The sequence below is a fragment of the Hippocampus comes genome, unplaced genomic scaffold (genome assembly GCF_001891065.2).
Source record: "Hippocampus comes isolate QL1 unplaced genomic scaffold, H_comes_QL1_v1.1 scaffold156, whole genome shotgun sequence".
Classification (NCBI taxonomy): Eukaryota; Metazoa; Chordata; class Actinopteri; order Syngnathiformes; family Syngnathidae; genus Hippocampus; species Hippocampus comes.
Genome location: NW_017805744.1, coordinates 6,691,445 through 6,705,801, shown reverse-complemented (window position 1 = coordinate 6,705,801; position 14,357 = coordinate 6,691,445). Strand labels below are relative to the sequence as shown.

The 14,357-nt window shown below is 41.7% G+C and overlaps 1 protein-coding gene across 2 annotated transcripts; it reads left to right on the top strand.

The window, feature by feature from the left end:
- The first annotated feature begins 3,923 nt into the window (after positions 1-3,923).
- lpar4 (lysophosphatidic acid receptor 4) lies at positions 3,924-12,550 on the top strand. Of its 2 annotated transcripts, XM_019884434.1 has the most exons (4): positions 3,924-4,237; positions 8,882-9,112; positions 9,286-9,626; positions 11,560-12,550. In XM_019884434.1, exons 2-4 carry the CDS (start codon positions 9,070-9,072, stop codon positions 12,046-12,048), a joined length of 873 nt encoding a protein of 290 aa, XP_019739993.1. In that variant the 5' UTR covers positions 3,924-4,237; positions 8,882-9,069; the 3' UTR covers positions 12,049-12,550. The 2 variants fall into 2 exon arrangements, with proteins under 2 accessions (XP_019739993.1, XP_019739992.1); XM_019884433.1 differs by having other exon boundaries at positions 8,882-9,626.
- The last annotated feature ends 1,807 nt before the right edge of the window (positions 12,551-14,357 follow it).

Below are 14,357 nucleotides of genomic sequence, written 5' to 3'. Positions count from 1 at the left end.
TAGAGTAACAGAAAAAAAAATGCCTGTGGATTTTATCCGTTAGATGCACACTGAGCTGAACTCTGTGAGTTGTGCTGACATCTTGCATTACATCATTCATGATCAGCAATCAGCAAAAGATTTGTGTGACTTTTCAGAGTTCGGATGTTCCATGGTATACCGTCTATACGTATATTTTATTTTGTATGTATTTGTTTGAATAGTTTTTTTCAAAGAATCTTTGAAAATGCTGCAAATGTAAATGATGAAATTGCAGGCTAACTGTGTTACCTATTGGGGCCTTATTAGCATTTTCATGTGAGCATATTTTGTCGTACTGTATATATTTTTATCATGTGCTACGTTCATAAAGACTGCTTGAACACATATTACAAGTGGAATACAACTAAACTGAACATAACACAACTGAATATGAACTGAATATAAGTGTACGTTATTGGATTTAAAAAGGTTCAAGCAACATAATAATATGTTGAGTTTGAACAATGAATTTTGTGATTCTCGCATACCACTGGTTCAAGCAACAACATGGTAAAAAGCCATTTGAAAATACAGTGGTCACTTGATCATGAAATGATATTTATGTATTGGCATGAAGAAATGATAGGGCGTTCTGAAACAAACAAAATGTGTTTTTCACAGTGTGTAACACGTCGACCATCTCTCTCATCAGTGGCCAACCATCAAGATGATGCAGACGATTTTCTGTCATAAACTTTGGTGGGCTCAACTACTCGATTTGAAGACAAAAAGTGTTCAGTGAACAGAGTGATGATCACACAAATTAAAATGAAGAGACACAAGCTTTTCATTGGTGATCCGAAACGTCCCCAATTACATTTTCATGACGGTGCATGACTCATATTGCACACTACAGGCAACTCCAACAATGGAGATGCGAAACATCTGATGGTGGGTATTGCACTTGGATAATGTGTGTGCATGTGTGTGCACGTGTGCGTGACTTCAGCGTATGCAGTAAGCAGGATATCCTGTCCTCCCTGCCGCTATTGTGGTTTGGCCAGACGCAACCCCCAAAACCATTTCCCCTCAGTTAAATGTCCCTCTTTCTTTGTCTCACACACACACACACACACACACACACACACACACACACACACACACACACACACACACACACACACACACACACACACGTACCCTTGCACACGTATAGTGACAGACACACGCACAATCTCATGCCAGCCTTAACACAATGGGAACCTGTCCAACACCACCCTATCAGCTTGCTAAAAATAACTTTTTCGGTCAGTAATGCCATGAACATTGAGGAACAATGAGATTTCAGAACTTTGACCAGGCACATCAGAACAATAAAGCACCATTAGTGAAAATGACATCATCGGGCTTCTTTAATATACAGTAGTTACAGCATTTTTCAAAAGGTACACACAGAGTAAATATGGTAACAAATACTGTATGTTATTGTTATATGGAAAGTTTTTAATTAGGGAAACATGCATTTGCACAATATGCATGATATGTCAAGTTGGGAAGTTATGCAAAAAAAAACATTTTCCCTTTGCAGCTCCTGCTTGTATGGGTAATCACTCGTTCATACAATAAGGAAAAATTAATTTTACTGTATATGATTACTGCCATGTATGAATTATATAATTTAAGTATTCTTCTTTTTTGCTAATTATTACAATGACCTATTATTGCAGATGTGTCATTTTAGTATACCTGCATGGTCATGTGACCATTAAAGTCTTGTCAAATCGCTAATTTTGTAATGCGTTACAACTCTCAACCCTGCCAGCAAAACACAAATAGGCTGACGTTTTGCTAACATGACATGAGTGAAGCGATTGGAGGCAGCGTAATCAATTGCCAATACGATGGCACAATAATATTTTACGGCAGCAAAATGGTGGAAATGTTTTTCATTTTAAATGGTGACAGTGACTAAAAAGACTGATCGCATTCTTGTCTCTCATTAGTTAGTTTTGCTGTCCGGTAGCTTGCTTACCATACTTAGACTATGTCTGTTCCTGGTGTTCCAGAAATGGTTTCAAGACATAAACAAAATAAATATGGTCAAGCAATTTACAATTTTAGTCCATTTTTTTCATCCGTTTTTGTCGAGAAATTGTGAAGAATGATCAGAGCTTTACAATGCTTTGTAATGGTGTTTTTTTTATACCAATATTCAAGTCTAACTTTAATTCCATTTAGAGCAATTTAACATGGCCCAAAAGTGCGACTGTGGTTTTCTCACTTAAGGCCTACAAGCTTGAGGTGTGCAGTTAGACATACACTTCATACAAAACTGCTTGTTGTTTGGTAGCCTTTTATTTTCATTGGCTTTTCATGCATGCGCAGATAAAATCTGCAAATCAGGTGCGCCGGGGGCATGTAAGAGAAAACGCCCTTGGTCTGCCTGAACGTTGAGCAAGGAGTAGTGCGGTCTGCCAAATTCCCAAACACAGTCAGCTAGATGTGCTTGTTTTTACGCCGAGTGCATGTGCGCTTATCTATGGAAATTGTACCCTTGGTGTCCTTAATTTCCAAACCCTTTTTGAGTGATATGTCAAGACTATCAAGGTATTGAAGAAAAAGAACTGTCGGAAAGCTTGGTCTCAGTCACAGGTCATGGGTCTTTCACCATTGGAGGAGTTTGGCCAAAATACCTGCTGAGAGGTGTAGAAGTTTCACTAAAGTTTTAAAAAATTGTTTCATTGCAGTAATTATCACAGAAGATTATGCCAAAAAATATTAAGTTAAGAGTACCATAATTTTTATCCAGAACTACGTGCTGTGGTTGTTTCAAAAGTAATATTTGTTTTTTATTGGTTCATTTTTTTTACATATTATTATTATTATTATTATTATTATTATTATTATTATTATTTCAATTATCACAATTATTGATTGATTTGTTTATTTCTGTGACAAATGGTCACCAACAATGTTGTCCAAGTTGGTTGTCCAAGGTTGAAAAGGATTTGCAGATTGTATCATTTTACACAACATCCCAACTTCAGTGGGATTGGGTTTGTACATTCCATACAGTACATACAGGTCCGGCCCTAGCTAATGTGATGCTCTCTCTCTGTGCAATGTTTCCTCTAAGCCAGGGAAAGGGAACTCCGGTTCTTCGAGAGCCATGTCCTGCCTATTTTGGATCCCTCCCTGCTCCAGCACACCTTATTCAAATGATCAGCTCATCAGCAAGCTCTGTCGAGGCCTGAAACGATTATGAACAATTAAATCAGGTGTTTTGAAGTAGGGAAGGATCAATAATAGGCAGGACATGGCTCTTGAGGAACCGGAGTTCCCTGCTCCTGCTCTAAGCTGTGCGCATGTGCAATCATGCACTCTTCTCGACCCTTATGCGACATGGCTAATGCAAAAAGTGCATTTAAGAAAAGAAAAAAAAAACATCTCACCCAAGCTGTATTGGTATTTTGCATTTTCATATTCAGCTCATGCAAAGAAATTGAAAAGTTGATTTGACGCATGTGGTTGGTGGAGTGAAATGCTCACTGGTGTCATTTTGTCATTGTCACACAGACCTTGCTCGAAGACACCCACTTAGTTAATTTGATCTAGCTTCGTGTCCCATGGATTGATGGATGGATATAGTTTTGTAGTTTGTCAGTGTACAACGGGATATGGTTTCAAGAAAGTGAATATGAAGCTGATTGATATGTGACTACTTGAATCCGCGGGGGCCGAACCGCGAGTATACGGGGGTCCACCGTACCTGATAAATCTACTCAAGTCCAGCAACGCAGTATGTTATACTGTACTTTGTTGCTCGAACATCGCCGCCAGTCGTGGGCAATAAAAGTGTTTGTGCACACTTAAGCAGCATAGCAAGCTTGGCCACTGACCCCCCCTATCCTTCCTCCTCCTTTTCCCCCCTGCGGCCTGACCGAGGTGCCATTGTCTGGTTTCCTGTGGCCGTGGAAGCTTGGCTCCGCTCGCTGGCACGCTCACACGCGCACGCGCACTGGGGGCGAGCAAGAGAGGCAATCCCCGCAGACGCCACAAGCAGAAAACACACGCGGCTGAAAAGATTCCTGGAAAAGAAGCTCGCTTAGGTGTCAAACAAAAGAAAACGAGAATCGCACCTTACACGGAAGTCAAGTGTCAGACACTCGGCCAGATGCAGTGAGAAAGAAGTGCGAAGTATGGAGTTTATCTTGTGACAGCTGCTTTACATTACGCAGCTACCAAAGAGGAGAGCTGTCACCATCCCTTCATTACAGTGAGTCTGCTCTCGATTGTGTTTGTACTTGTTCGAATACAGCACGAGAGGGTGGTTGATGTTAACACGCCAGAGTTCCACTATTGCGTGTCACATGATGATCGATTCACTTCAAATTCTTTCAAAAATAATTAGTCAAGAACAGATGCCGAAACAATTGACTTCAGTGCATTCTTTGAACTTTGTCACTTCCCTGCATTGAAAAAATATATAATATACAGACATACGATATGAAGGCTGGGTTCATAAACTATTGCATATAGTCTTTTTTTGAAGATGTATTGCAATAAAGACAAACGTTCATATAAAGTATGCCAATGCTGTCGGAATTGTAGATAGAACTCACAACATCGTAAAAAACCTAATGTGAAACTTCTTCATCATTCTCTTGGCTTTTAGTTTATTTTCCCAAAAATTGTAATTCCCTCGGAAACGACAAGCTGAAATCCATGGACATAAAAGTGAGTGTGAATGGTTGGTTGCCCAGCGATTGACTGGCTACCAATCCAGGGTGTACTCAGCTGCTTGCACAAAGTCAGTTGGGATAACCTCCAGCTCACCTGCGACCCTAATGAGGATGACAAGTACAGCAAATGCATGGAATAGACTGCTGGTTATTACATCACAGTGTATCATAACAGCCCTGGGACACGAAGTTCCACAGTACTCTTAGTACTGTACTGTCTAGCAAGGATGGCAATTTAAATGCTTCCAAACGATACAATACGTCTTCTTTTCAGGCATTTTTGAAAGCTGCCATTGCCTCATAAAAATGGGACAGAGAATAAGACCGGAGGAGCGAGAGAAGATAAAAAAAAATAAATAAAAAAAACTCCCTCAAATATCTAGAATATCTAATCGGAGTGGTAACTGTGATCAGAACGCAGCACAAACAGTTCTTGAAGCTATTTGGAGGTGAAGTAACTAACGCACACAGAATACGGAAAAAGAACAAACTTATTGTGGAATTTGAGCGCTGGAGCAATACACCCGAATAAATGATGTGACGATTTCCGGTATTAAGATCAGACCACGCCTGGTTGTGTTTGGATTCTTTTTTTAAGAGACCTAAAGCACACCTACATTTTCTTTTAGCGCCCCTCAAATGCTTTCTAGATCTCATTGTTATTTTGTATGTATTTGTCTTCTCATCATGAAAGGCAGACAAAAATTGATGCGCTCTCACTTGGACTGCAATTTTATACAGTATATTTAACAGGCTACTTCGTATAAAGTACACTGTAAAACACTCACACACACACACTGTGGGTACTCCAAGTCCCAGAATGTACCACAGTAACTTGTGCTTCTCAGATACTCATCCAACAGTCCTCTGATGGCACTAGTCACCGGTTAGCATTTACAGTCATACTGAATTCATTTGATGTCCGGTTAGTTTCAAGTGTCAATACGTGTTTGGTGAATTGCTGAGTTCTTATAACAACACATTAACATAACCAGCGGAAAAAGTAGTAAATAACTTAGAGTTGTGACTACTAACGGTTTTTGCAACTAAAACGTCTCGCAATGGGTCACTTATCAATTCTGTAACGTTTCGAAATTATTTTTAGACACTGCTACAGTCTAAACTTTTCTCATCATTTTACCTACAATAGAACCAAAACAAAATGGAATAGATCGGGCCTAATTGTGTCTCAACATCAAGAACCGATTTTTACGAATATCAAAAGAAAAAAAAAAATCTCCACATTTTCAGATGAGGCAATATGACGTAAATAGTCGCAGTGAAGTGGCAGCTGCAGATCATATCGATGACTGCTGAGAAGTCTTTGCTCTTCTGGAAGACATTCTTGAATTTATCACCGTGCGCCACTTTGACCCAGCCGCGTGAGTGAGGGAAGGCAACAGCTGGATGTACGAGCTGAACTCAAGCCACCGAGATCAGCAGCTCCCAGAGGCCTGTTTTTGTCACCATTGCAGTGGAAGGGGGTTTTGCTTGCAAGTGCAGCTGTCCCTGAACCTGTACATGAAACCAAACGCACATGGCAGAGGCTGTAATCTTTTGGCCAACATAAGCCACAGCATGCTGAGATGTCCATCTGTAGCTCTCTCAGGCACAGCAGCCATCGAAACCGCTGCTATCAGACTTCCCGAGTGCGTGCGTGCGTGCGTGTGTGTGTGAGGACTGGCACATGTCAGTGTTTGCCTGCTTGAGACTTTGTTATTTGGTGGAGATGGCCACAGTGAAGGCATTGTGAACATCGGCTGAGACTTTCTAAGAGGCATGTGAAAACGCCGTAAAGATGTCACTGCAGCTGGCACCGGACACTGCTAATGGACTGCGCAAGCTCACAGCATTTCCCTAATGGTGTACATTGAGTGAATCACGTCCAGACTCACACTTGAGCTTTCTCCACACATTAGACGGGCCTCTACTCTTGTCTTGTACTCTCGAATGGTTTGGACATTGGTACTTATTTTATATTTCTGGACTTGAAAATGATGTCAGCGGTGCACCAGAATCCAATGTCAACAAAAATCAATTTCTTATGATTTCATGGACATTAAGCCTTTTTCCTTTCCATCGGCACTCACGATAGAGAAAAAAAATCTTAACGTCACTTCATGTTCCACAACGACGAATAATCATCACCAACAGTCATGTGCAGATCTCTACTCAAGCCCACTTCAACTTATGAAAATATCAAAACGGTCGTCCAAATAGTTTGGATTTTATGGACTTTGGGCTTTTTCTCGAGAGGGAGCACCTCTGAGGAAGCCTTGAAGTCCTGAAAGTCTTCACATTTTCCTGAGCAAAAAATACATAAAGTGAATTTTATGTGAAAAAAAATGACCATATTGAGGCCAAAGTTCATTTAATAGATATTAAATGAACTATGGCCTATGGAAGGGCCTCCAAGTCCCTTCAGTGAAACAGTGCAGTCTACAGAATGAATCCAGTCGCATTTCTTATTTACAGTGTGTAACACATTTAGTAAGAAACCCCCAGTGCAACGTTGATGCAAAACGTGCCCTAAAAAAAAAAAGAAAATGTAAATTAAGTTTGAAATTCCCCATTCTCGGTCAAAATGGTACCATGCCAAGAGCCCGTTGAATGTGAAAGTCTCCAGATTAAAGCACCATGATGCTAGATGTTTTCTTCTCATTTGTATAACATGCAATGGTGTAAATTTGTTCAACCCAAGAAATTAACAAAGCTTGATACCGATTCATTGTTTATATTTAGGTGGGTGCTCTGGCAAGAAAATGCAATTCATAAAAAGTTAACCAGACGGGCCAAAAATCTGTTTTGGAAGTTACAGTGCTTAACAAATTTATAGTACTAGACCAAGACACAAGGTAATAATGACCTACTTTTCCATTTATGATGATCTATCTATCTATCTATCTATCTATCTATCTATCTATCTATCTATCTATCTATCTATCTATCTATCTAACCAACCCTTGTTTTTCATAGAAAATTATTATTCGGGGTTTATCCACATTTTATCAAGCTATTTTTTGAGTTTAAAAAAACATCGTCCATCCATTATCTGAACCGCTTTATCCTCGCGAGCGTCATGTGCATCCTGGAGCCTACGCCAGCCGTCTTTGGGCAGTCGACGGGGCACACCCTGAATTGGTTGCCAGCCAATGCCGTCAATCATGCGCAGATTTCCGCTGTTCGAGGGCAAGGATACTGAAGCCCCAGTTGTTCCCGATGCTGCGTCATCGGTAGGTGAATCGGGTAACAGTGTGAAGTTGTTTTCGTACCCGAGGTAGAACAGCACTGTGCAAGTGAGAGACCATTTACCATTTACCAGATTGAAATATTCATACAAGCTTATTTGTGTCATGCGCTTCCTGTGGAAAACAGCAAAGGAGTTGAGGTGATTTGTTGAATAGGCGGTGTGTCCTTTCAGAGGTATAAAGCGATGATGTTATGGAGGAACGTCTGAGATACGCCTCCTACTTTGGGTGGAAATGAGTCAACGAATCCAAGTTTAAACTGTTCATACCAAGGTTATGTGCTGAGTAACAGAGGGTAGAGGCTTGTGCGTGTGTGTGGGTGTGTGCATTTGTGTGTGTCTATGGGCGTGCTATTTTATGCAAGTGTGTATTATTTTGAAATTACAGCATCGATTTATTTTGACTGTGTGAATTCAGTTACTCCTCCCAGGTTTAAATGGCATGCAGGTTTGCAGGAAAAACTTGAATAAGATAAACAGCTGTCAATTCGAAGATGTCCAAATGGTTCTGGTTGTGGTCCTAGCGCAGCCACGAATGTTTGGATTCGGTGCCAGTTGAAGCTCAGCTTAAGCCTCACTTCGTATGTACTTTTATGGTTGTGAGTGGATTTAGATTGAGCCGAGTTTGCACATGAGTGGACGAAGTCGGAGTGTGTTGAACCTTTGTCCTCTCATAACTGCTGTTTCCCTTTCTGACTTCTGATGAAAGAGCTTAATAAGTATAGCATGCGTTACATACTCGCGCGCTCACGCACACACAGACACACACACAAACACACACACGCATGCAGCCATGTAACTACTTGGACTATCCGCAACTTTATCTTCAGGGTTTTAAATGTGTCTCTGTGCAGAGAGCTCTGATGCCTCTTGGTGTTTTGAACAATGACTGTGAGGGAACGATGACAATTTCTTTCTCTTCTCTCCACAGGAGGACCCAGCATCCTGTCCGCTCCTTTTATCCGTCCATGATGGCTTGGGGAACACTTGACTTGGGGATCTCCGGCTGACACCTCTAATCCAAACATATCGGCGCCCTTTCCCCCTTCCGACAATATTCGGCTCTGAGTCCGTTCCTCTGAGCCCGCTCCACCGTCACCATGGCGAGTTTGGCGCTCAATGAGACTGGGATGGAGGACTGCGGCATTGACGACTCCTTCAAGTACAATTTATATTCCGTGGTCTACAGTGTGGTCTTTGTCTTGGGCCTCATCACCAACTGTGCTGCGCTCTTTGTCTTCTGCTTTCGCATGAAAATGCGTAACGAGACGACAATGTTTATGACTAATTTAGCGCTATCCGATTTAGTGTTTGTTTTTACGTTGCCGTTCAAAGTCTTCTACAACGTGAACCGCCACTGGCCATTTGGAGACGGACTGTGTAAGGTTTCAGGAACGGCCTTCATCACTAACATCTACGGCAGCATGCTCTTCCTCACCTGCATCAGCGTCGACCGCTTCCTGGCGATAGTCTACCCTTTTCGCTCCCGCTCCATCCGCACGCGCAGGAACGCCGCAATGGTGTGTGCAGCTGTGTGGCTGACCATTGTGGGAGGAGGGATATCAGTCACCTTCTTCTCTACCATCAACAGTACAAATAGAGCCACAGCCTGTTTCGAAGGCTTCTCCAAGAGCACCTGGAGGACGTACCTTTCCAAAATCACCATCTTTATTGAGGTAGGGCTCTCATACCACTAAAGTAACTGTTTGCATTTTTAGCGTATTTATTAGAGTCAGTGCTTTAAAAAAGGACAAGCCTAGACTAAGTAGCGCCTGATTGTAAAGTTGCATGGTAATGATAAATAGTTTTCGAACATTTAGGTCAACAAAAAGCTGAAAATGTGGTGTGCATTTGTATTCCTCCGCAATGACAGCTGCAAGGCTTTTGCGGGATTTCTCTCCTCGCTTTGCACATCTAGACGCTGACATTTTTGCCTATTCTTTGCAAAAAAAAAAAAAAAAAAACCCAAACTCAGCCGGTGGATGGAGAGCATCTGTGAACAGCAGTTTTTAAGTTCTGCCACAAATGCGTTATGGGGTTTAGGTGTGGACGTTGTCTGGGTCATTCTAAAACATTGATATGACACAGACGAGCTACATAAATCTCAACAAAATACACACAAATGTGCGATTGTACGGTTGTGAAATGTAAAAAAGTCAAATTAGTTATGACAAGATGTGGTAGAAAAGTTCTCAGAGTGGTGTCACACAATACATTTGAAACCCAAACTACAACTTTTCCGCTTGAATGTGGGCCAAACAATCAACCAGCATGAGAGCTCCTGGGGCGTTTGCTTTATTCGGTGAGCGAGAAGTGGCGAGATAACTCGTGGCTACATCACAACGACAACGTGCCTGCTCACAATTCCCGAGTCTCTGACAGTTCCTGGCCAACATCGCCGCGCAAGAGCAATCGCCTCCTATTTCCCAGTCAAGTGTGGAAGATGTGGACAGCATCAAGACGGTCGTGACGTCAGGCTGTGAAGGATCCCAGAGGAAACTTTACAGGAGTGCATCAAGGTGTGCCAGAGCTGGCTTGGAAAGTCCGTCGAAGGGGAGAAACTTGCGGTTTGGATCTGAAATATATCTTGTGACACCAGTCCCGAAACGTCTGACACACCTTGTAAACAGATTATCTAGACATACAGACAGCTAGATTCATAAAAATGTAAAAACAATGAAACTTAGCAGTCTTCCAAAAGCGCCAAAAGTTATTAACATGTCAAAACAATAAAACCTCCACCTTGACCTTGAAATCAATTGATGTACTGTATATGGAAACACTTGGGTCTTAATGCTTTGACTGTGAGTCCACTTATTTCACATAGCGTCTGCTGTATATCAGTCACAGTTTTATTTTAACAACCCTCTCTTGAGGTTTTTTTTAAAACATTTATTTATGGGGTCATTAAAAAAAAAAAAGCCACAATAATCCAAAGTAGAAAGTTATTCTTCTCCTAACTGAGTTCTGGTGGTATTCTGACACCATGCAAGATGGTGGTTCAAACTCAAAACACATTTTGAGATTTCAGAAACACTTCATCGCAAATATTTTTTAGCAAATTTCATGCCTTCGTGGATGCTGACATTTTTTTTTACTTGAGCGGTTCCACTGAAATATGACTTTTTTTTTTTGTTTGTTTCAAAGGCATAGCAGGTCTATATCATGCACTGTCGTAAATATTTCATGTCGGTCCAAAAATGTGAAAAGCGATGAGAAAATACACTTGTATGCCCTCAGCCTACAAACCACACAGATTTACTGCTGATTTTTGCACGGTTAAGTTCTAAATCAACCCCTAATTTACGGCCCGACCGAGAGCAAAACAAAAGAACAGTACCATAATACGTGTCGCCTATCCCACCAACCGCATCCAATGATTGAAAGTCACTTGAAACAGAACGTTGAATTATGCTTGTGCGTTTTTGTCTGCGTGTCTGTCTGTGGTTTGGAACAAGACTGGTAAAAATTATATATGAAATACAAAATGATTTGTTTGCAGTCAAAAATTTTATTTCTATGTATGTACGCGTGCCCTTTATGACCCCTTAAAAAAAAACCACGAAAGAAACTTAAAAGAAAGCGCTTCCATGTTTCTTGTCTTTCTAGATTGTGGGATTTCTACTTCCCCTGCTGGCCAACTTGGTATGTTCTTCGCTGGTTCTCAGGACACTGCGTCGCCCAGTGACGGTTGGCCACGGCTGTGACAGCAAGAGACGCGTCTTGAGGATGATTCTCGTCCATCTCGGCATCTTCATTATATGCTTCGTCCCTTATAACTCGATTCTCTTTCTGTATGCCCTGGTGAGGACCCAGGCCTTAGCTAACTGCTCCGTGGAACGTTTTGCACGAACCCTGTACCCTATCACTCTGTGCCTGGCAAGTCTCAACTGCTGCCTCGACCCTGTGGTGTACTACTTCACTTCTGAGAGCTTCCAAAAAAGTTTGACCTTGGGGAACAAAGGATCCGGCTCTCGGCCTGAGAGCATTCCCCGTAGCGACACCGAGACACAGGACACAGCAAACACTCTACCAAGAGACACGCACACTTTGGCGAGGAACGGAAAAGACACGAAAGTCGCCGAGAGTCAGTTTTGACCAAATGAAGAAATGATAGACAAGGACAAGTGGGTATAAGAGACCCTGGATTTGAAATGTAAAGCATCAGCTGGTTGGTCCTTGAAGTGGCAAATGCATAACTCAGCAGATTAGTCCTGTTGTAAATCCTAAACTATGGTCTGGGCTTTACCAATTAATCCGCCACTTGGGAGCCCAAGAATATATGTGTTTATTACACAGAGAAGCAGCCACGCCAGGACAACAGTGATCGTCCTTGGGACAGAAAAGACTCTTGAACCTCAAATGACTCAGACATTAATACGCACTCTCATGCACTGGATTTTCAGATTTGATATTAATGACTTTTATAACGCACTAAGCCCATACATATCTTTTATTGTCTTCAGTTCAGGCTTTTGCAGTAAAGTATGTCAGTGTTATGACACAATTTTGGCTCATTCTTATTATTTAGCCAATTTGGAGAGAGAAAAAAAATGTGTCATGTGTCAAGTTCGGGGCCATTAAATGAAAAGGAAAAATGTTTTGATTTGCTGTCATTGCTGCGTTTATTATTTCAGTCCCCTGCCTCTTAGTTTGTTAGTTTGGTCAAACCTGCTGCAGACTGGCCTCGAACAGCATGCTTGGATGTTTGAACTCACATAGCAGTTTGTCTTAAGCTGTTTTCAGCAGGCAGCCAGTGTGTTCTTGTCATAGGTGCAAGAGGCAGTTGGGATCCATTGGAGGACTCTGGCCTGTGTGCTGTGTCACAGGCCAAATGCTTATGATGATGGCTCAAGCAATGGTCCATTGTTCACTTCTGAATGAGGTCTCTCAGTCTCTAATCTGGCCTGAGACTGTAGATCTGCTCAAAGTCCCACAGCAATGTGTACACACTCCAAAGTACGGCTAAACACTGTTGACTAAATAATCACCCTAAAGCACAAATAACAGCGTGCAAAAACAATGAACGCATGAATCAGCAGATCTCGGCGATCCAGTTTGCTATTGCTGAGACAGCATAGGCCACGATAGCTTTGGGTTATGATGATGATGATGATGATATTGCCTTTATGATGATTTTGACACATCTGCGCCCTAAGTGAACTTAATAAGTGGCAAGTTCCCTCATAGGTTGCCAGCAGACAGGAATATTAACCTCCTTGAGAGGGAGAAGTGGTTGTTTTGATGGTAGAAACAAATTCTTTATTCAGTGGCAAACTGTTGGCATAGTGACAGTTGGCAAGCCAACGAGCTTTTTATCAGAATACAAGAGTCGTCAACATGTCACGGGCCTAAATCCAGCCAACATCATATAGTACATCAGAGATTTCTAACCATTGTGCCACATATTAGTGACCCCTGTTCAGTTTATCAAGCATGTCACAGGAAATTATCTAATTGGTTTGAAAATGATTTATTTACTCTAAATAATGTTATCTATGTCAGCGACATAGTGATAGGAAAATCAATAATGCTTTTCCACAAGATGGCAGAGGGTACAATTAATCTGTGTACCTGTTGTCGTTTATAGAAAAGAAGAATACCTTTGTGTTCCACTAAACAAACCGAGATATATTTGTTTGGTTTTATGTCAATGAGATTTTTTTTAAAACTGCAAATTATGTGGCTTGGCTCAACTACAGGCTAGGACAGGGGTTGGGAACCTATGGCTCGCGAGCCATATATGGCTCTTTTGATGATTGCATCTGGCTCGCAGATAAAAAAAATATTCTCGCTTGTTTATTTATGCATCCATCGATCGATTTTTCACTGCTCATTTCCTCGTTCGGGCTGCAGTTGGCTCCAGGAGCCATTTTGATTGGATGATACTGGCCAACGTTGCCGTTGCTGTGGAAACAGGTATACGCCTCCTTTTGAATCAACCCGCTCGGCCATTAGCTCAAAGGAAGCTAATCCTAAGCGAATAAGATAGCGACAAGAAAAAAAGACGAGTTTGGTAGACTTCGGGACAAATGTACCGAAGGATTCGCCTTTGTGGAGAGAACGGGTTCTGCGGTGTATCTGATTTGCAATGAGAAAATACCATCGATGAAACGGTCGAATGCAGAGCGGCACTTTGACACGCCCCATGCTACGTTCGCATCAAAATACACTGCTAGAGACGGCAGAAAGGAAGCGAGAAAGCTACTGAGCAAGGTGCAAGCGAGCTAGCAGCAACTCCGCATATGGACCCGGCAAGATGACATATATATATATATATATCACTGAAATACATTTCCAAATATTTTGCTTTTATGGCTCACTTAGTCAAAAAAGGTTCCCGACCCCTGGGCTAGGATGTGCACACAAGCTGCGGGGTGTTACTTTGAACTCTCGTGTTAACAGGT